This window comes from Ochlerotatus camptorhynchus, unplaced genomic scaffold, assembly GCF_037179485.1.
Source record: "Ochlerotatus camptorhynchus isolate MF236.1 unplaced genomic scaffold, CSIRO-AGI_Acam_v1.1 ptg000274l, whole genome shotgun sequence".
In the NCBI taxonomy this organism is placed as follows: Eukaryota; Metazoa; Arthropoda; class Insecta; order Diptera; family Culicidae; genus Ochlerotatus; species Ochlerotatus camptorhynchus.
In genome coordinates this window covers 1,173,906-1,193,751 of record NW_027040763.1, presented here as the reverse complement: position 1 = coordinate 1,193,751, position 19,846 = coordinate 1,173,906, and the positions used below count along the sequence as shown (strand labels likewise).

The window sequence follows — 19,846 nt, the reverse complement described above, 5'->3', positions numbered from 1 at the left end:
CTGGACGTATCCAGTCGACGACTTCACCTCCACACCAAGGGCCTCAATGATAGAGGTGCGGATATGGGACAGAGTGTGGTATTTTATTCCTTTCTTGACGACGACCCCCCCTCTGGAGCTGGTGCGATCAAGCCGAATAATGTTGTGGTCAGGCAACCAGAAGCTGTCGCCGGACTTTAGATGAGTCTCTGATAGGAGGCCCACGTCGATACTATGCTTGCGGAGGAAGTCAGCAAGCTCGAACTTTTTGGCTCGTACAGAGCAAGCGTTCCAAGTGACTAACAAGTAGCTAACGGTTTAGACGCCATACTGAATAATAAACTTACCGAGGATCTGTTTGGGCTTGTTGCGGCACTGACGAAGAGCGCTGGTCATGTCGACGAAAATCTTCATCAGCTCATCCGCAGAGAAGAGATCGGGATTGGCGTTTTGTGCTGGTGGTTGTCTCCAGAATCCGGGGGGATGGAGAGCTTTGTCCAGCTGAGGCACCAGACGTTTCTTAACGGGGGTCGGATTGCACCCGTGTATTTGCGACTGTGCGGCGTAACACGAAGAGGCGGGAAGTCCTCAGCCCTGAATGCCGGAGTGTTTTCCTTCTTCCGTCCTGGTTGGCTTTTTGTGGATGCTTGCTTTCGGATCCGCTTGAAATCCTCGCGTTTGGGACACTGTTTGTCGGACCCTTGATGAGCTTCGTCGTTGCATTAATCTACAGACAAAGCTTTTAACCGATGGATGTCGTCTACTCTGTCGATGCAACAATCGTTCGATTTGACTGAACCAATACCGACGCGAACCGACTTACTCTTGGGGAAAACCGGAGGATTTTTCTTAATGGGGTTTACATAAGATTAAGACAGAAGTTTGACGTCTGATCTCTGCGCCTCGTATGTCACTAGTGCTCCAAGATACAACAAATCTTCACCTACTTCAAATTTATCACTATCTGTTAAGCGCACCTCGCTATCAACGTACCAACCACGTGCTTCAAATAGAAATGCTCACTTCCAAATGTTTTTCGAGCAAAGTAGCCACTGACCCATTCCAGACGCCACATCGATTGTCACCGGAAGTTTTAAATCCTTCCCCGTAAGGAAGACCATGGAAGAAAACGATCCGGAACGTCACCTGCGTGCCCTCTACCAGGTGGTGGGGGTATCCTCCGTGATAGGCAATGTAGCCCAGCTGGTGAAGCGCCGTCGCGGAAGTCCTCCGAAGATTACCAAAGAACAAGAGCTGCAGCAACATCTGGACCGGGCCAAGGACGCTCGGGCCGGGCGGTTGAACGTTATTGGACCAAAGCATCGGTTCATACTGGATGGAGCTGCCCATGTATTAAACCAGGATCAGGAATTGCTGGTCGACTGCACTGCCGACAAGGATGAATATGTGCAGCTCATGGAGCGGCTGTTCGAACCGGACGGGATCAAAGGGCTGCTGGTGTACTACGGAATGTATCCGGTTCCAGCATTGAACTCCGGCCGATACAATCCCAAGCAGAAGCGACAAAAGTTGATGCAGGCGTTGATTACGGATGGAACGGACGAGAAGGTAACGGAGGTTTGCGTTGCAGCCTATAGGCACAACGAAACGAAAGGCGTCGATGTGAAAAATCTAGGGGAGGTTAGTAAGTTATGGGGTTCAGGGTGAGAACCGTCTCTAATAATCGATAAAATTTCTAGGAAGTATTTTTGAATGCGATTTCCATTCCTGAGGGCTGTTCGATCATTTTTACGCTCACATCATTGTTGGAAAATGTGAACAAACCGTCTCTGGAAAGCATGAAGGATTACGGATTTTGCACGGATCTCCAGAAGAGTTACTTCTTTCATGGCGTTGAAACGTTCATCAAGTTTCTGAAAAGTAGGTTTCCAAAGTAGATCTTCTGTAGATATTTTAACATAAGTCAAATTATGCAGGCACCGAAAAGGATATTTCCGAGCGAATCATGTTCGAAGTTGATCACAATCTGTACAAGGGCTTCCTGTTGACGGCGGTTCAGGTCGAGGAAACGTCTCGAGATCGGGATAAGGTTTACGCTGCGGAACGTGCCTTTGCGTGGTGGATGCGACAGATACAGTTCGCCTTGACTCAAGGTGAACAGATACGGCGGGACCCGTACGATGTGGGACCGTTGCACGAGTTGGAGTACTGGCGAAGCATGTTGACCAAGTATACGTCAATAGCGGAGTTTATCGAATCCAGGCCGTTTGTAAGCTATTACACTTGCTTAAAGCTATCGCGCTCGAAGTTGTTGAAGAAGTGGCGACTAATGGACAATGAAATCACCGATAAGCTGAACGAGTCCCGAAACAATGTACGGTATATAAGCTCGATTGAGCGATTTTGGGATCCGCTGTATCGCTGTGAACCGGAAGAGGTTGCCGGTACGATATCGAGCTTGTTGACCACCATCAGACAGGTGTACAAGACTTCCATTTTTTATAACACATCTGATAGAATCACCGGGCTGTTGTCGAAGGTGACCAATCAGATCATTATGAATTGTCAGCAGTACATGACTTGCCGGCGAAAGAGCACGATCTACGAACAGAAGAAGGAAGATATCATTGCTAAGATTAAGGTTTGCAAAAACCTGGATATGTCCTACCGGTTCTATTACTACAAGACGGTAAATGACATGGAGGAAAGTTCGGATGAGACCCCATGGGAATGCTCCGATATGTACATTTTTGGAAAGATGGACACCTTCAACGTACGACTGGATAAGATCCAGAACATCATGGAGCTATACCTGAAGTACCAGATCATCGATCGCATTGGAATCGCAGGAACGGGTACGTTTTCCAACCAAATCCAGAAAGCTTACCAAGTAATTGCTGCGAAATCCTATGATCCTTTGGTCCATCGACAGCACCAGTTTGACGAAGACTACGAAGTCTTCCTGAAGGAAGTAGAAGCAGCCGAAATCGGACTGCAGCGATTTGTTAAAGAGATGCTTGCAGGAGTTCCAACCATCGAAAACCGTTTGTTGATGTTGAATCGCTTCGAGAAGCTCCAGTTGGAATGTCTGTGTCTAGATCGTCGATATTTGGATGTAGCTGTGATGCTCGAGAACCAGATATTCGAAATCAAAGATTATTACAACGAAAATCGTGCAAATCCTCCGATTGTGTGGTGCGTTCCGAACAGCGTGGGCCGAATTATGTGGGCACGGTTCATGTCTCGAAAGATGGACGATCCGATCAAGGTTCTCAAGACTCGTAGTTGCGTTATCGATAATAGGAAGGCACAGCTCTGCGTCAAGTATTACAACTACCTGAGCGAAGTGCTGCTGCATTATGAAATGTTGCACCATCGAGCTTGGTGGGATTATGTAGAGCAAGCTCGATCAAGGCTGGAATCTCCGATCTACAGGAAAAACGTTGACACCAACTGGTTGGAGGTCAACTTTCATCCGTTCTTACGACAGGTGATCAAAGAGGCAGAAACAGTGCTTAAATGGGGTCTCGCCGCTCCAGACTTTGCCGTACTGTTGGTTCTTCAGAAGGAAAATCTGTACAACGCCTTCGAACGAGTGAAGGATCTGTTGAGACGCAACAACGAAGTCAGGCTGAACATCCCAATGATTTTCCTACCGTTGATGAGGACAATGCTGATCAAATTGGAACATGTGTTTCTAGCTGGATTAACGGAGGTCACGTGGATGTCGATGAACTTGAAAGATTACATGAATGAGGTCGATCAGGTTCTTACCAAGGTTGAACAATTCGTCAAGGAAGTGAACGACATCCGCGAGGCGCGGATCGAGGATATCCTCCATTCGTTCGCGAATACCGATCTGATCGTGCTGCCCCAGGACGCTGTTAGGGCTGAGCATTTTGCAGATATGAACGTTAAATACAGGCAAACTATTGGTAAGCTAAAACGTTGATGAAGATGTCTTGTTCCTAAATGTTATCTTTTCAGAGAAATACTTGGAAAAGAAATCCCAAGCAATGGAGAAGGCTACGATTGAGCTGATCGATAAGTTTGTTGAACATATCGAAGTGGCGGATTACGACGAGAAGGGCAACCGAAAGTTTCAGCTTCCGTTGGATCAGATAAATGACGACAACAGACGACGAGAGGAAGCGTTGCCCATCGATAAGTACGACTGGATCAGTTTCAATAAGATTTACAAAGCCCTAGCATATCCTTCTCTGGAGACGCACCGGAAAGCATGTAAGATTACGCTTTCTTGATCCCACGGAGATTGTTTGTTTGAGCTTTGTACTCCTTTTTTTTAGTGTTTCAAGATTATTCAGGATTGAACTACGACGTAACGCTGCTTCATATTGATTGCATGGAGTTGTTTGCGTACTTCAACCATCGGATCATATCGATCTTCGTAAGGATGGTTAAGACTTCTCTGGAGAAATTGCGGGCTCGGATAAAGTTGCTTAAGTAAGTATCATTTGAAAACTTGAGTATCTTCGTTTACCGATCATTTTAGCTCGACGAAATTTCAATGAACAATCCAGAATTGTCCAGGAGACAACTTACGAGTTTCTGATATGTGATTATAAACTCTAACTTTACCATTCCCTCTCCAGCCTCCAATTGAACAAAGCCGCCACCCTACGAGACATCAATCCGCTGTTGGTGACGGAGATGGAACTCGAACCGGACGAGTGCGTCATTCGGCCATCGCTCGAAGAAATACAGGCCAACTTCCAGCGAGTGATCATGAACGTGGTGGAAACGTTCTACGCTGTGTCGACCTGGGGTAGACAGGCAAAGACCGAGGAGCGTAAACTGCGTAGACCGGTGCTGGAGGAGATCCGTCACGAGCGGACCTGGTTCAGAGCGGTTTCCGAACACAAGGAAGTGTCGAGATTCATTCACGAGTTTGACGGTGGTCTGTTGCTCGTTCAACCGGATATTGAACACGAACTTCACATCATGTACGATCGGTACGAATACATGTGGAAGAACGATCTGTTTGAGGTTCCACTTGAGCAGAAACCTGCCGTGTTCGAACGGATTCAATTGGATTTGGATAGAATCGAGTTCCTCACTCACATTGGGCCTATTCTGATTCGATCGGAGCATGTGATCAAAGCTGTGTTGCTGAAACTGCTGGAGTACTACAATAAGCGGGTGTCGGAGATTCACAACTTTATTACCGAGCACGACGGGGTTTTGAGTCGAACTCTCAAGGACTTAGATGACATAAAAATGGCGATGGAGTGTCTGCAAATAGTACAGGACAACTTCACATTCATCGACGTAGACCTTGGATTCATAGAAGCCACGTACAACACACTGGCGGAATTCGATTTGGGAATCACCACAGATGACAAAGAACATGTTTACGGATTACGGGAAAGCTTCAAGACGATGGCAAAGAAAGTCGAAGAGGTAGAGAATGACATCATTGCTCTTCAGGTGCCACTACAGCGAGAACTAGCCGAAGGAGTGGCACAGTTCGTGGAAGAAATTAACGACTTTGACCAGGAATTCGAAACCAAAGGTCCAATGGAGGAAGGCATCTCCGCGAAGGAAGCTAGCGATCGCGTATTGATGTTCCAGGGACGATTCGAAGAACTGTGGCGAAGATTTGAGATGTATGCAGGCGGTGAAGCATTCCTCGGTCTCAAGGTCAACGACTATCCCATTTTGCACAAACGCAAGAAGGAATTCAACTTACTGAACAAGCTATACTCATTGTATCTGCAAGTCATGCGAAGTATCGACGAGTACTATGAGACTCCGTGGGAAGATGTGGACATTGAGAAGATCAATACGGAGTTGACAGACTTCCAGAATCGCTGCCGAAAGCTTCCAAAGGCAATGAAGGACTGGCTGGCGTATATTGATCTGAAGAAGAAGATTGACGACTTCAACGACAGTTGCCCACTGCTGGAGTTGATGTGTAACGAAGCTATGAAGGATCGTCACTGGGAAAAGTTGGAGAACCTTTTGGGATGTAAATTTGAAGTAAATTCACCTGACTTTATCGTCGGTCAAGTGATGGAGGCTCCTCTGCTGGATAACAAGGATGACATCGAAGATATTTGTATCGGAGCGGTAAAGGAGAACGACATCGACACCAAATTACGGCAAATTGTTGCTGAGTGGTCGGTGGTCAGCTTGCAGTTTGCAAACTTCAAGAACCGCGGTGAACTGCTGATCAAACCGACCGAAACTATCGAGATTATTTCGTTGCTGGAAGACAGCATCATGATTGTAAATTCGCTAGCATCGAATCGATTCAACGCCCACTTCAAAAAGGATATTATGCGTTGGTTGCACAAATTGGTCAATACGGGAGAAATTCTGGAGAAGTGGTTGCAGGTCCAGAACTTGTGGATCTATCTGGAAGCGGTGTTCGTTGGTGGTGACATCTCGAAGCAGTTGCCTCAGGATGCGAAGCGGTTTGCAGGAATCGATAAAACTTGGGTGCGAATCATGTTCCGTGCCAGAGATAACTCGAATGCCGTTGAGTGTTGTACTGGAGAGGACACAATGGCGAGTACCTTGACAGCTTTGCTCGAGCAACTGGAGTCATGCCAGAAATCGTTGACTGGATATCTGGAATCAAAACGGCTGATATTTCCTCGATTTTTCTTCATTTCGGATCCTGTGCTGTTGGAAATCCTTGGTCAGAGTTCGGATCCAACTTCGATACAGGGTCATCTGTTGAGTATATTCGATGCCGTTGCCAAAGTGGAGTTTGAAGAGAAATCGATTGGCAAGATTATATCGTTGCTTTCGGATAATAACGAGAAGGTTACGCTGGGAAGGCCTGTGTTGTGCACCGGTGGAGTTGAACTTTGGTTGAATCGCTTACTAGTGGAAATGCAAGACACTATTCGAGATATCCTGGCGAATATGGCGCAAAACTTAAAGGACCCGGAATTTGAGTTCATCACAGGATTTCAAAGCTACTGTGGTCAAGCTGGATTGGTTGGGGTGCAATTGCTGTGGACCCGGGATGCGGAAATCGCCCTGCGCAACTGTCGCACAGATAAGAACATCATGCGAAAGACGAATCAACGGTTTTTGGATCTGCTGAACAGCTTGATTGAGTTGACGGTGAAGGACTTGACAAAACTGGAGCGAATTCGATTCGAGACCATGGTGACCATACATGTCCACCAGAGGGATATATTTGATGACTTGGTGAGGTTAAAGATTCGGACGGCTCTTGATTTCGAGTGGCAGAAACAGGCCCGGTTCTATTACATTGAGGATACAGATGATGTGATTGTGAAGATTACGGACGTGGATTTCATCTACCAGAACGAGTACCTGGGAGTAACGGAACGGTTGGCTATTACTCCCTTAACGGATCGGTGCTACATTACTCTAGCGCAGGCAATTGGGATGTCTATGGGGGGCGCCCCAGCTGGTCCTGCGGGGACTGGTAAGACTGAGACTACGAAGGACATGGGCAGGGCACTAGGAAAATTGGTCGTTGTGTTCAACTGCTCCGATCAGATGGACTTCAGGGGCTTAGGTCGAATCTATAAAGGTTTGGCACAATCCGGATCGTGGGGCTGCTTCGATGAGTTCAACCGAATTGAGCTTCCCGTGTTGTCAGTAGCCGCTCAGCAGATTTAGTAAGTAGTCAATAATCCAACAACGAATGGGTTCTGGAATATTATTTTTTCTCAGCATTGTCTTGACTGCCCGCAAAGAGAGAAAGAAGGAGTTTGTATTCAGCGATGGCGATACTGTATCGCTGAATCCGGAGTTTGGCTTGTTCATTACAATGAATCCAGGTTATGCGGGTCGACAGGAACTACCCGAGAATTTGAAAATCATGTTCAGGCAAGTACCTAAGAACTCTACATCGACCCTTAGTAACTGAAAGTTCATACTGTTTCCAGATCCGTTGCTATGATGGTCCCCGATCGACAGATCATCATGCGCGTCAAGCTTGCCAGTTGCGGTTTCAAAGACAACGTTATTTTGGCTAGGAAATTCTTCACGCTGTATAAACTTTGCGAAGAACAGCTGTCCAAGCAAGTGCATTATGATTTCGGTTTGCGAAACATCCTATCCGTGCTACGAACTTTGGGAGCGCAGAAGCGGGCCAACCCCAGCGATACGGAGGATACCATTGTGATGAGGGTCTTGCGTGATATGAACGTATCCAAGCTGGTGGACGAAGACGAACCGCTGTTCATCTCGTTGATTGAAGATCTTTTCCCTGGTATCAAGCTGAGCACTTCGACCTACAAGGATCTGCAGAGGGCGATTGCTAACAGTGCGGAGTCACTTGGTTTGATCAATCACCCAGAGTGGAATTTGAAGGTTATTCAGCTGTATGAAACTTCCCTGGTGCGACACGGTTTGATGACCTTGGGTCCAACAGGTGCGGGAAAGACTCGTTGTATTCACACGTTGCTGAAGAGCTTCACCGAGCTAGGAATGCCGCATAAGGAGATTCGGATGAATCCGAAAGCCATTACGGCACCTCAGATGTTTGGTCGCTTGGACGTAGCTACGAACGACTGGACGGATGGAATTTTCTCGACCCTTTGGAGACGAACTCTCAAGATTAAGAAGACGGATTTTGTATGGCTGGTATTAGACGGACCGGTAGATGCTGTGTGGATTGAGAATTTGAACTCTGTGCTGGATGACAACAAGACGTTGACCCTAGCAAACGGTGACCGCATAACGATGGCTCCCAATGCAAAGCTAGTTTTCGAACCGGACAACGTAGACAATGCATCACCTGCTACGGTCAGCCGAATGGGCATGGTGTTTATGAGCGCTTCGGTTCTGAAATGGGAACCGATCTTGAACGGATGGTTGAAGACAAAGCCGATGGATGTCGCTGATACGCTGCGGAAGTTTTTCCATAAAATCTACGATGATCTTCACATCTTTGTACAATCAAAACTTGCAGCCAAGATGAAGATCCTGGAGGCGATCTACATAAGACAATGCTGTGATATCTTGGAAGGTTTAATTGCACCCAAGGACGAAGGTGTTGCGATTGAGTTTGCAGATAAGCATCTGGAACGCCTGTTTCTGTTTTCTGTTATGTGGTCGTTGGGAGCCGTGCTTGAGCTAGAAGATCGTGAAACGATGGGAGAATTCATAGCGAAACACCCATCAAAGATGAAATGGCCAAAGATTCAGCCAGGGGAAACTATTTTCGAATACGTTGTATCTCAGAACGGATCCTGGGAGCACTGGAATAATCGAGTTGAGGAATACATCTACCCAAGTGATAGCATTCCGGAGTTTGCGAGCATTCTGGTACCGAACGTAGACAACGTACGGACGGCTTATTTGATCGATCTTATTGCAAAGCAATCCAAAGCCGTTTTATTGATAGGTGAACAAGGAACCGGTAAAACGGTAATGATCCAGGGTTACATGCTCAACTATGATCCGGAATACCATCTGTCGAAGAGTTTCAACTTTTCATCGGCTACAACTCCAAACATGTTCCAGCGAATCGTAGAGTCCTACGTTGAGAAGCGGGTGGGAACGACCTACGGACCTCCAGGTCAGCGCAAGATGTCAATCTTTATCGACGACATCAACATGCCAGTCGTCAACGAATGGGGCGATCAGGTGACCAACGAAATCGTTCGACAAGTGATGGAGAATACCGGATTCTATTCCCTGGACAAACCAGGAGACTTTTCGACCATTCTGGACATTCAACTAATGGCAGCTATGATTCATCCCGGTGGAGGTCGAAATGATATTCCTCCGCGGTTGAAACGGCAGTTTTGTGTGTTCAACTGCGCGATTCCAAGCAACACATCGATGGATAAGATTTTCGGAGTTCTTGGTGAAGGTTATTTCTGTGAGTCACGATTCAATGTGACGATAGTGAACTTCGTGCCGAAATTAGTTCCGCTGACTCGGAAACTATGGCAAGCAACTAAGATCAAGATGCTACCGACTCCGGCAAAGTTCCACTATGTGTTCAATCTGCGAGACCTATCTCGTATTTGGCAGGGTATGTTGACGATCCAGGGCGAAGAGTGTCAAACGATTCAGACAGTGCTGAATGTAAGTACATTAACTGTGAATGCGATCAAATGATTTACCTAATGAATTTCATTTTCAGCTGTGGTGCCACGAATGTACTCGCGCAATCGCTGATCGGTTCACAAGCATTGCGGATCGTGATTGGTTTGTGGATACGATGCGTCGACTGGCTGAGGAATCGCTTGACGAAGACGAAATGCTGAACTACGAGCGGACGGAGACCTTCTTTGTGGACTTTTTGCGAGATGCTCCGGATCCAACGGGGGAGGAAGGTGAAGATGTGAGCTTGGAGCCCCCGAAATTGTACGAGGAGATTCCTGGTTTTGAAGAGACCACGGCTCGAGTGAAGATGTTTATGGAACAGTTTAACGAGCAGGTCCGGGGGGCAAAGATGGATCTGGTGTTCTTCCGTGATGCGTTGATACATTTGATGATTATCTCCAGAATTATAAGGACTCCGCGAGGGAACGCTCTGTTGGTGGGAGTTGGAGGGTCCGGCAAACAGAGTTTAACCAAGCTGGCTTCGTTCATCGCCGGATACAAGTACTACCAAATTACGTTGACCAGGGCTTACAATATCAACAACTTGATGGACGATCTGCGCTACTTGTATCGAGTGGCTGGTTTGGAAGGTCAGGGAATTACGTTTATCTTCACCGATAATGACATTAAGGACGAAGGATTCCTGGAATACATCAATAATGTGCTCAGTTCTGGTGAAATTGCGAATCTTTTCCCGAAGGATGATCTGGGTAATTTATATTTCGTTTAACCATTGTCACATTTGCTTAGGATGTATGTTTTTCAGATCAAATAATGAACGACCTGATCCCGATCATGAAGAAGGTGGATCCGAAGCGCATTCCAACTCAGGATAACCTGTATGATTTCTTCATATCTCGAGCGCGGGCGAATCTACACATTGTATTATGCTTTTCACCGGTAATATTCGTTGTAAGAAAATCGTCCAGATCTAGCTCTAACCAAGTTTCATCTAGGTGGGTGAGAAGTTCCGAAATCGATCGTTGAAATTCCCCGGCCTGATATCCGGGTGTACCATTGATTGGTTCCAGCGCTGGCCAGAGGATGCTTTGATAGCCGTTTCGAATCACTTCCTCAAAGACTACAGTATCGTGTGCAAGCCCGAAGTCAAGAAAGAGCTGATCGAGATTATGGCCTTCGTGCAGGATAAAGTGGCGGAAGTTTGTGTCGAATACTACGAGCGATTCCGAAGGCAGGCTCATGTAACGCCCAAGTCTTTCCTGTCGTTTTTGGAAGGGTACAAAGTTATTTATAGGGAGAAGCATGACAACATTGAAGTGCTGGCCAGCAGAATGCAGACCGGTATGGTAAAGTTGATTGAAGCAGCTGAATCCGTTGACAAACTGCGTGTTGAACTGGAGGAAAAGGAAAAGGACATCATCGTAGCTACGGAAGCGGCCGAAATTGTGTTGGCATCGGTTATGGCGTCACAGCAAGATGCAGAGATTGTGAAAACAAAAGTGTTGGCTGTGAAGGAACAGGCAGATGCTTTGGTGGTACAAATTAACATCGACAAGGTAATAGCTAACGAAAGTCTCAAAGCTGCCGAACCTGCCCTTCTAGCAGCCGCAGCTGCACTGGATACTATTTCCAATGCGGATATTGCAACGGTTCGGAAGCTTGGAAAGCCTCCCTATTTGATTACGGTGATCATGGACGCTGTGTTGATCTTGCTTCAGAAGCGAGTGTTGGCTGTGAAAGCGGATGCAGAACGGCAGTTCCTGTTTACTTCCTGGGAGGCCTCACAAAAATTGTTGGCAGAGGCAGGTCTTATCGGCAAACTTCAGAATTTTAAGAAAGATTTGATCAATGCTGAGATGATCGATCTGCTGATTCCGTACTATAAATATTCTTTGTATACCATTGAGGCAGCGAGGGCTGCTTGCGGAAATGTTGCCGGATTGCTCCAGTGGACTATAGCTATGGGAAATTTCTTCGAAATCAACAAAGATGTGCTTCCGTTGAAGGCAAACCTAGCAAGGCAGGAGAAGAAATCGAAAATAGCACAAGCACAGCAAGCAGTGGCAGAGGAACAATTACTGGCAAAGGAGGAAGAATTGGCGCAGGTTCAGAAAGAGTTCAACGAAGCCATGTCAAAGAAGCAAGCCGTCCTGGACGATGCCAAGCTATGTCAGGACAAGATGGACGCTGCTACTGCTTTGATCAATGGGTTGGCAGATGAGAGAATCCGATGGACCGAACAGTTATCTCAGTTCAAGAGTGAAACAGACCGACTCGTTGGAGACGTATTGATTCTTACCGGTTTCCTTTCGTACACTGGACCGTTCAATCAAGAATATCGAACTCTGCTGCAGAAATCCTGGCAACAGGAGATGCAGAATCGCAAGATCCCAGTGTCATTGAAAATAAACATAATGGAAAATCTATCGGATGATGCCACCATTGGCGAATGGAACCTTCAAGGGCTGCCAAACGATGAGCTGTCAATCCAGAATGGTATCATTGTAACGCAAGCAGCTCGCTACCCGTTGCTAATTGATCCTCAATCTCAGGGTAAAATTTGGATCAAACAGAAGGAAAGGGAGCATGGCTTGATAGTCACTTCGCTGGAACATCGCTTCTTCAGGAATCATATCGAAGATTGCGTATCGCAGGGAATACCTTTGCTTATCGAAGACGTTGGTGAAGAACTAGATCCAATCTTGGACAATGTGCTTGAGAAGAACTTCATAAAGATGGGTAACACCTACAAGGTAAAGATCGGCGACAAGGAGGTGGACGTACATTCCGATTTCCGGTTGTACATTACTACGAAGCTCCCGAATCCGGTGTATACGCCGGAAATCTCAGCGCGGACTTCAATCATTGACTTTACCGTGACGATCAAAGGACTGGAGGATCAACTGTTGGGTCGAGTTATCCTCACGGAGAAAAGGGAACTGGAGTCGGAAAGAACGAACCTGATCAAGGATGTGACCGCTAATCGAAGGAAGATGCAGGAGTTGGAAGCGAATCTGTTGCATAAGCTGTCGACTACCGAAGGAAGCTTGGTCGACGATGTGACGGTCATTGCGGTGTTGAACACCAGCAAGACTACCTCGATTGAAGTGCGGGAGAAGTTGAAGATTGCACGTGAAACAGAAATCAAGATCAACAGGGCTCGAGAAGAGTATCGACCGATTGCTACTAGGGGAAGTGTGCTGTACTTCTTAATCTGCAGTATGTCGATGGTAAACAATATGTACCAGACATCACTGGTGCAGTTCCTGGAGCGATTCGACATTTCGATGGCTCGTTCTGACAAGCACATTGTGACTGCTCGTAGGATCAGCAACATAAACGAGTACCTGATGTACGACATCTTCCAATACATCTGCCGGGGTTTGTACGAGGTTCATAAATACCTGTTTGTTCTGTTGATGGCCTTGAACATCGACCTGGAGAAAAAGACCGTCACCCATCAGGAGTTTCAGACTTTCATTAAAGGTGGAGCTGCACTGGACATCAACACCTGTCCGGAGAAACCTTACAAATGGATTGCCGATATTGCTTGGCTCAACTTGGTACAGCTCGCCTCGCTGTATCAGTTCGATGAAATTTTGCAACATGTAGAGATGAACGAGAAAGGCTGGAAGAGCTGGTTTTCGAAGGAAGCTCCCGAGGAAGAGGTGATCCCCAATGGGTACCAGAATATGGATGCTTTCCGAAAGCTATTGTTGATTCGAGCCTGGTGTCCGGATCGAACTCTTTCTCAAAGTAGGAAATATCTCGCCATGTCACTGGGGCCGAAATTTGCCGATCCAGTGATCATCAATTACGACACTATGCTGGAAGAAAGTCGACCGCTGACTCCGCTGGTGTGCTTCCTCTCGATGGGATCGGATCCGACGCCTAGCATTGAATCCTTGGCGAAGAAGAATGCTATCAAATGCCGGTCGATTTCGATGGGACAGGGTCAGGAGGTGCATGCTCGGAAACTAATTTCGGTTTCCTTAGAGGAAGGTTCCTGGGTTCTGTTGCAGAACTGCCATCTAGGGTTGGAGTATGTGAACGAGCTGATGGTGTTGATTATGGAACTGGAGAAGACGGGAACGGGTTTTCATCAGGATTTCCGAGTATGGGTTACAACCGAGCCGCATCCACAGTTTCCGATTACGTTCCTGCAGATGTCGATCAAGTTTACGAATGAGCCTCCGTCGGGGGTGAAGGCAGGTCTGAAGCGAACCTATGGATCGATGACGGTTGAGATGTTTGAGTATAGCGAATCGCCGTTCTATGTGCCGTTGGTTTTCGGCATTTCGTTTTTGCACACCGTGGTGCAGGAGCGAAGGAAGTTCGGTCCTCTGGGATGGAACATTCCGTACGAGTTCAACTCGGCTGACTGGTTGGCGAGCTGCATGTTCGTGCAGAATCACCTGGACGGTTTGGATCCGAAGCGTGGCATTAGTTGGAAGACCGTGCGGTACATGCTGGGCGAGGTGCAGTACGGGGGACGGGTCACGGATGATTATGATAAGCGACTGTTGAACACTTTTGCCAAGGTATGGTTCTCGGACGCCATGTTTCTGGAGGAGTTTAGCTTCTTCAGGGAGTACCGGATCATGAGGTTTAAATCGTTGGAGGAGTACATGGAGGCGATCGAGCAGATGCCGTTAGTCGATCCTCCGCAGGTGTACGGATTGCATGCGAATGCGGACATTACGTACCAGAGCAATACCACACAGGAGATTCTGGATACGATCGTTTCGATTCAGCCGAAAGGTGAGTTCAGTTTTTGGTTGCGTTTTAAATGCGGGACATGGGGATACTGGAACATTGTTTTGCCACAGAATCCAAGTTGGTGGAGTTGGAGTTCAAAAACTAGAGGATGCTGAGTCTAGTTGATTGTCTCCTGGAACTTTCAAATCTGTATCCAGAAACTCTCAGACCCGGTCTAGAAATTCTTCAGACCACCCTCTGCTTTTGAAAACCTCTGAACCCAGTTAACAAAGTTCTCAGGACCGATCTCCTGCAGTCTCTCACCGTATCAACAATGGATCTCTTGCGTACCAGGATTAATTATAACTTAAGTACCCCTACCTCAGATAGCCTAGTCAGTAAAGACACGGTATTATCAAACCGGAGGCCCAGGAAAGTCGAGGTTATCTAGATCGGACTGAAAATCGAGCCTGCTGTTTCCGGATTAATAATACCGTGCTTTAATTAATAAGTCTACTTTCTCAACAAACAAGCTTATACAGGCGAACGGTGGCTTATACAGCTGCATGGGCGCCTAGATTTCAGCCTATAGTCGTTATTTGGTACATAGATTCACCATCTTGTTTTCCACTACGGCGTTGGATTACGATTTCTGGATTAATCTCTTCTTTTAGCTGAGGGCTGGTATGTTCCTCCAGGACATATTCAGTTAGTATGAAATTATAAGGCATAGAAAGAGTAATTCGAGAACACTTCTGGGACAGGTTTAAGAACAAATATTAGAAGAAGTTCAGATAAATCCTCTGTATATGACTAGATCCATTCCTAGAAATCATCTGGACTTAAACCTCGAAGATTACCTATATTTTGAATTCTGCAAACGTGCCATTACAAGTCTCATGGACTTACCGTGACAGTCGGAATGTCTTGTATTCCTCTGAACTTTTTTTCTTCGATACAATGCTTGGAAGCTCTCTGAAGTCCTTGAAATTACCTCAAACATCTATCTACAGTCAACTCTCCCTTACTTGATATTAGTCATTTAAATATAGGTTTCTAGGTATTTCAACAGAAATAATCTATAAATGATCTGTTAAATTTGTAACAGAATAATCACTCTGTAAACGAATGAACGGCACGATGTTAAATTGGGATTCTGTTTTTACAGAATCCGCCGGCGGTGGTGGGGAGACCCGTGAAGCCACGGTGGCCCGACTAGTGAACGATATGCTGTCCAAAGTTCCCACCCCATACGACCCGTACGCCGTGAAGGAACGTCTCAAGATCATGGGCCATCTGGGATCGATGAACATTTTCCTTCGACAGGAGATCGACCGGATCCAAAACGTAAGAATAATCTCACTCTAACTTTTAGCCACATTTCATTCGATGTTCAATTTTACAGATCATTCTTCTGGTGCGAACAACGCTGAAAGACCTAATTCTGGCCATAGATGGTATCATCATTATGAACGAGCAGCTGCGGGATGCCCTGGACAACATATACGACGCTCGAGTGCCGGAAATCTGGAAACGTGGAAGTTGGGCATCGGCTTCGCTGGGCTTCTGGTTCACGGAGCTAATCGAGCGTAACAACCAATTCTACACGTGGTGCTTCAAGGGTCGTCCGAATATGTTCTGGATGACTGGGTTCTTCAATCCACAAGGGTTTCTAACGGCTATGCGACAGGAGGTCGCCAGAGCTCACAAAGGATGGGCGTTGGATGTCGTTACGCTGCACAACGATGTGACCAAAATGCTAACGGAAGAATGTAAGCAACCTCCAAATGAAGGGGTATTCGTCTATGGTTTGTACCTGGACGGAGCCGGTTGGGATCGAAGGAACAACCGGCTGCAGGAATCTATCAACAAAGTTCTCTACACGGCCATGCCAGTGATCCACATTTACGCAATCAATTCAACTGCCCCGAAGGATCCCAAACTATACGAATGTCCCGTTTACAAGAAATCCAACCGCACCGACCTGAACTACATCACGCCTCTCTGGTTACCAACCCTGAAGGCACCGGATCACTGGATTTTGCGGGGAATTGCAATGCTATGTGATATCAAATAAATTGCCTAGACCTGTATACGTTTTTACAATAAATTTACTTCTGTTGAATAATATTTTTTTCGCCCATGAGCCACACTTTAGTCCATTGATTCGATTCACATAAAAAAGTTAGAACTAGATTTAGCATTTACGTTGCAGCGAGAACAGAGCTTCGGTAGATGATGAGTAAAAAGCTACTGGTTCACAATTATATTTACAAATTCCGAACACTCCGACATGTCGACACAGAAACCTACCTTAATCGCGTCCCAGAATATGGCCACGTCCCCATGCATGTCGGAATCCAAATCCGTTGCCTTGCTGTGGCTGCTGTTGGTTGACCGGTCGCTGACCGACGGGAGGGACGCCAAACCCGTGCACTCCACCGGTGACATCCGGGAAAAAGCGTTTGCTGTTGTTTCGAAAGAGGAAAACTTGCAATTCGTCTGATTTGAAAATTTATCAAAAATTACTCACACGAAGAACGGAGTTTCAATCAGGCTTGGGCCACCCAGTTCCTGTGGGTAGATGAACTTCAAGAAATAGTAAGCATGACCCACCAGAATACCGACGATTGAGAAGATGCTTCTGTAATCACAGTAAATTAGTTACTCATTTAGTTCTCAAAGTTTGGAGCTTTGAATTTACCCCGAGGAAAGAATCAGATTCATTCCCAGCAAAACCCACGGCAAGTACATGGCCTTGAAGCGAGTACCGAACCAGAAGTTCACAATGACATCCTTATTCAGTTTGCACCAAACATACAGGACGGAGAGTACCATTGGGTCCATCAAAATCTGGAAAATGAAAATAGTTATGTAAATTATGCTTTAAAAATTGAGTTTCGTATTCAGATCACTTACGGGAAGTTCAATGACCAGCCCAATCAAGACACAAAGAATCCAGTTGAAGAACAACAAGTAGAAGTAATCCCCCGGTTTCTGCTTGAAGTGGTCGGTCTCCAGACGAAGCGAATAGTTGTATAGGAAGAAGCAATTTAACATAAAGTGGAACCCGGTGGCCGGATTCAGTGGGTAGAAGAAGACTGCCGTCATCGGTCGCCATAGCTAGATGTGATAAGATTGAGGGAAGAGTAGAAAATCTTATTGAACTAAACCAGATGCAAAAGTTCCTACCTGAAACTGTTTAAACAGTGGATACTGCTGCAGGATCAGATACTGTGGTGGAAGGATTCCAAAGCGGGCCAGTAAACTGATTCCGACCGTGGCCGAGAGCCACAGCCGAGTGAACATCGGAACCTGTTTGTACCATGTTTGGATGTCGCTCATTTTGGGACAGGAATTGTCGTTCCTCGGTTATTATTTCACACTGAACTAAAAGCTCGCAATGTCGAACGTGGAAATTTGAACTATTCTCGCAATTTCCACGAGACATTCATCACTTTTTCAAGAGATTTCACTTTTTCCGACCAAAATTGCGGGTGCCGTTTTGTTTTGATTGTGTCAAATACGTGTTCGACGATGATACGCGCAAAGGGAGATGTGCGATGACAGCCGCCGAGTTTTCCACAGGGATGTCTGCCGGGGAAGTACTAGAGCGTTATGCTGAGGTTTGTGTGCAAGCTAATCTGCATTTTCAAACGGAAAAAATTCTGTTGCGGAGTTCGAAGGGTCGTCACGGATAGAAATCTCCTTATACTTTTTGGCAAATTTCGATTGCTGATTATTCATAAAATGTATAAATCAACTAATAGATGATTTTACGCGAAACTGAACCAGTGCATGCGACTCCTAGGTTTGGATTCCAAAACTATAAAAGTGATGATGTACTAAAAATATTCCATACGATTTGACAGATAGCAAAACGTCATTATCATTTTCATATCATTTCCATCAGCCGGTCGACCGTAATTAGATTCATCAATAAGCAGACGCCTTGCAAAAAGTTAATGAAGATCATGTTTCAAATGAAATGTATAAGCGGTCACACATACCTTTCATGCATTCTTATAGGACCTATGTGGTTTGTCTTATGGAACGTATAAGGCTGATGTTTTGGCAAAAATGTATAAGTGAAACACATAAATAAAATAATTGATTTTCGTTTCGTGTACACACCCAATTTAAATTGCTGAAAATCAGCAAAGTTTTGCTGACTTTAGACTGAATGAAAGATCAACACACGTTCCTGCAAAATAATGCCGTTGCACTATTTGGCTGTGTTGCATTTGCTTAATTTTCACTTAAATTTGACACTTCGGAAATAAATTATAATTTTCGATAATCCATCTGTTGAAGATCCTTAATACCAACGCACATTAGATCCGGATCGGACGCGTTGTGGCAAAGTGACAGCTAAATCCATTGCCGAACTGTCAAATTTACGTCAACGTAACGTAAACGGATTTAATGTGGGTGGCCCTGGAGGTGGCCCTTCACGCAGAAAAATTTATCGTTGAAAAAAAAAAATAAGATAAATAGTTGAGATAAATTTAAACGTAAACTCAGTTTGTTCTGGCCACAAAAATAAACAAGGTTTATTTCAAACGTATTCCATGCTTGAAGTCATGTGATATTAATGTTTCAAATAAAAATAATGTTACGTTTACTTTAAAATATTCGTGCTGAAAATAAACGTTAATATTTTTGTTTGGTTTGATAACTATGCGAACAAAAATAAACATGTTTATTTTAAACATGCTTCTTATGTTTGAAAGAAACATACTTAATTTTAAATTATATTAGCATTTGAATGTAGGATAAAGCAAAAAATGAATTGCAAAGAAATGAAAAAACGATCTGCAGACAGAGCACCTAAACTCCTGCTCTTTTTCGGGTGCGATTAAGGGTGGGCTGTGGATGTTGGGGTCCTGGTCCGAGATTCGGGGACCGTCGGGGTGAGTGTCTGGAAGTTCCAGTTCAGTGAAACCAGTGAAACTTTATGATATTAGCTTCGTTTTGTCGTTTCTAAAGCTGGTCCTCATACCGGCCTCTTTCTACGTTCGGTGTTGGAGGAGGGGGGCTGGAGGATCCGGAATAGATTCAAAATCCATTTCGGATTTTCGTTTTTCTTCCGACGTCATTTGTGGAGGAGGATGATACAGGGATCGGATCCGAAACGACAAATTCTATATTGTTGAAATGAACATTTATATTTTTGATT

At 45.6% G+C, this 19,846-nt stretch overlaps 2 protein-coding genes across 2 annotated transcripts; one reads left to right on the top strand and one right to left on the bottom strand.

Annotated features, from left to right (window-relative positions):
- Positions 1–1,096: 1,096 nt before the first annotated feature.
- Positions 1,097–16,773, top strand: kl-3 (dynein heavy chain 8, axonemal kl-3). Its single transcript, XM_065227380.1, has 13 exons — positions 1,097–1,620; positions 1,680–1,860; positions 1,917–3,875; positions 3,928–4,182; positions 4,248–4,404; positions 4,554–7,565; positions 7,621–7,776; positions 7,836–9,987; positions 10,046–10,718; positions 10,775–10,908; positions 10,965–14,730; positions 15,836–16,014; positions 16,073–16,773. Exons 1-13 carry the CDS (start codon positions 1,099–1,101, stop codon positions 16,742–16,744), a joined length of 13,818 nt encoding a protein of 4,605 aa, XP_065083452.1. The 5' UTR covers positions 1,097–1,098; the 3' UTR covers positions 16,745–16,773.
- A 100-nt stretch (positions 16,774–16,873) lies between these two features.
- On the bottom strand, positions 16,874–18,200 carry Der-1 (derlin-1). Its single transcript, XM_065227379.1, has 5 exons — positions 17,860–18,200; positions 17,587–17,790; positions 17,372–17,520; positions 17,201–17,311; positions 16,874–17,135 (listed from the first exon to the last, which is right to left on the bottom strand). The coding sequence occupies exons 1-5, from the start codon at positions 18,010–18,012 to the stop codon at positions 16,982–16,984; spliced, it is 771 nt and encodes a 256-aa protein (XP_065083451.1). The 5' UTR covers positions 18,013–18,200; the 3' UTR covers positions 16,874–16,981.
- Positions 18,201–19,846: the final 1,646 nt, after the last annotated feature.

Bases quoted from the DNA above. Each gene is read 5' to 3' on its own strand.
- kl-3 (XM_065227380.1), top strand. From the start codon at position 1,099: ATGGAAGAAAACGATCCGGAACGTCACCTGCGTGCCCTCTACCAGGTG. The intron at 3,876-3,927 runs GTAAGCTAAAAC...TTATCTTTTCAG, and splicing joins TAAATACAGGCAAACTATTG to AGAAATACTTGGAAAAGAAA. The intron at 14,731-15,835 runs GTGAGTTCAGTT...CTGTTTTTACAG, and splicing joins CGTTTCGATTCAGCCGAAAG to AATCCGCCGGCGGTGGTGGG.
- Der-1 (XM_065227379.1), bottom strand. From the start codon at position 18,012: ATGAGCGACATCCAAACATGGTACAAACAGGTTCCGATGTTCACTCGG. The intron at 17,521-17,586 runs GTAAGTGATCTG...TTCATTTTCCAG, and splicing joins GGCTGGTCATTGAACTTCCC to ATTTTGATGGACCCAATGGT. The intron at 17,312-17,371 runs GTAAATTCAAAG...CTGTGATTACAG, and splicing joins AATCTGATTCTTTCCTCGGG to AAGCATCTTCTCAATCGTCG.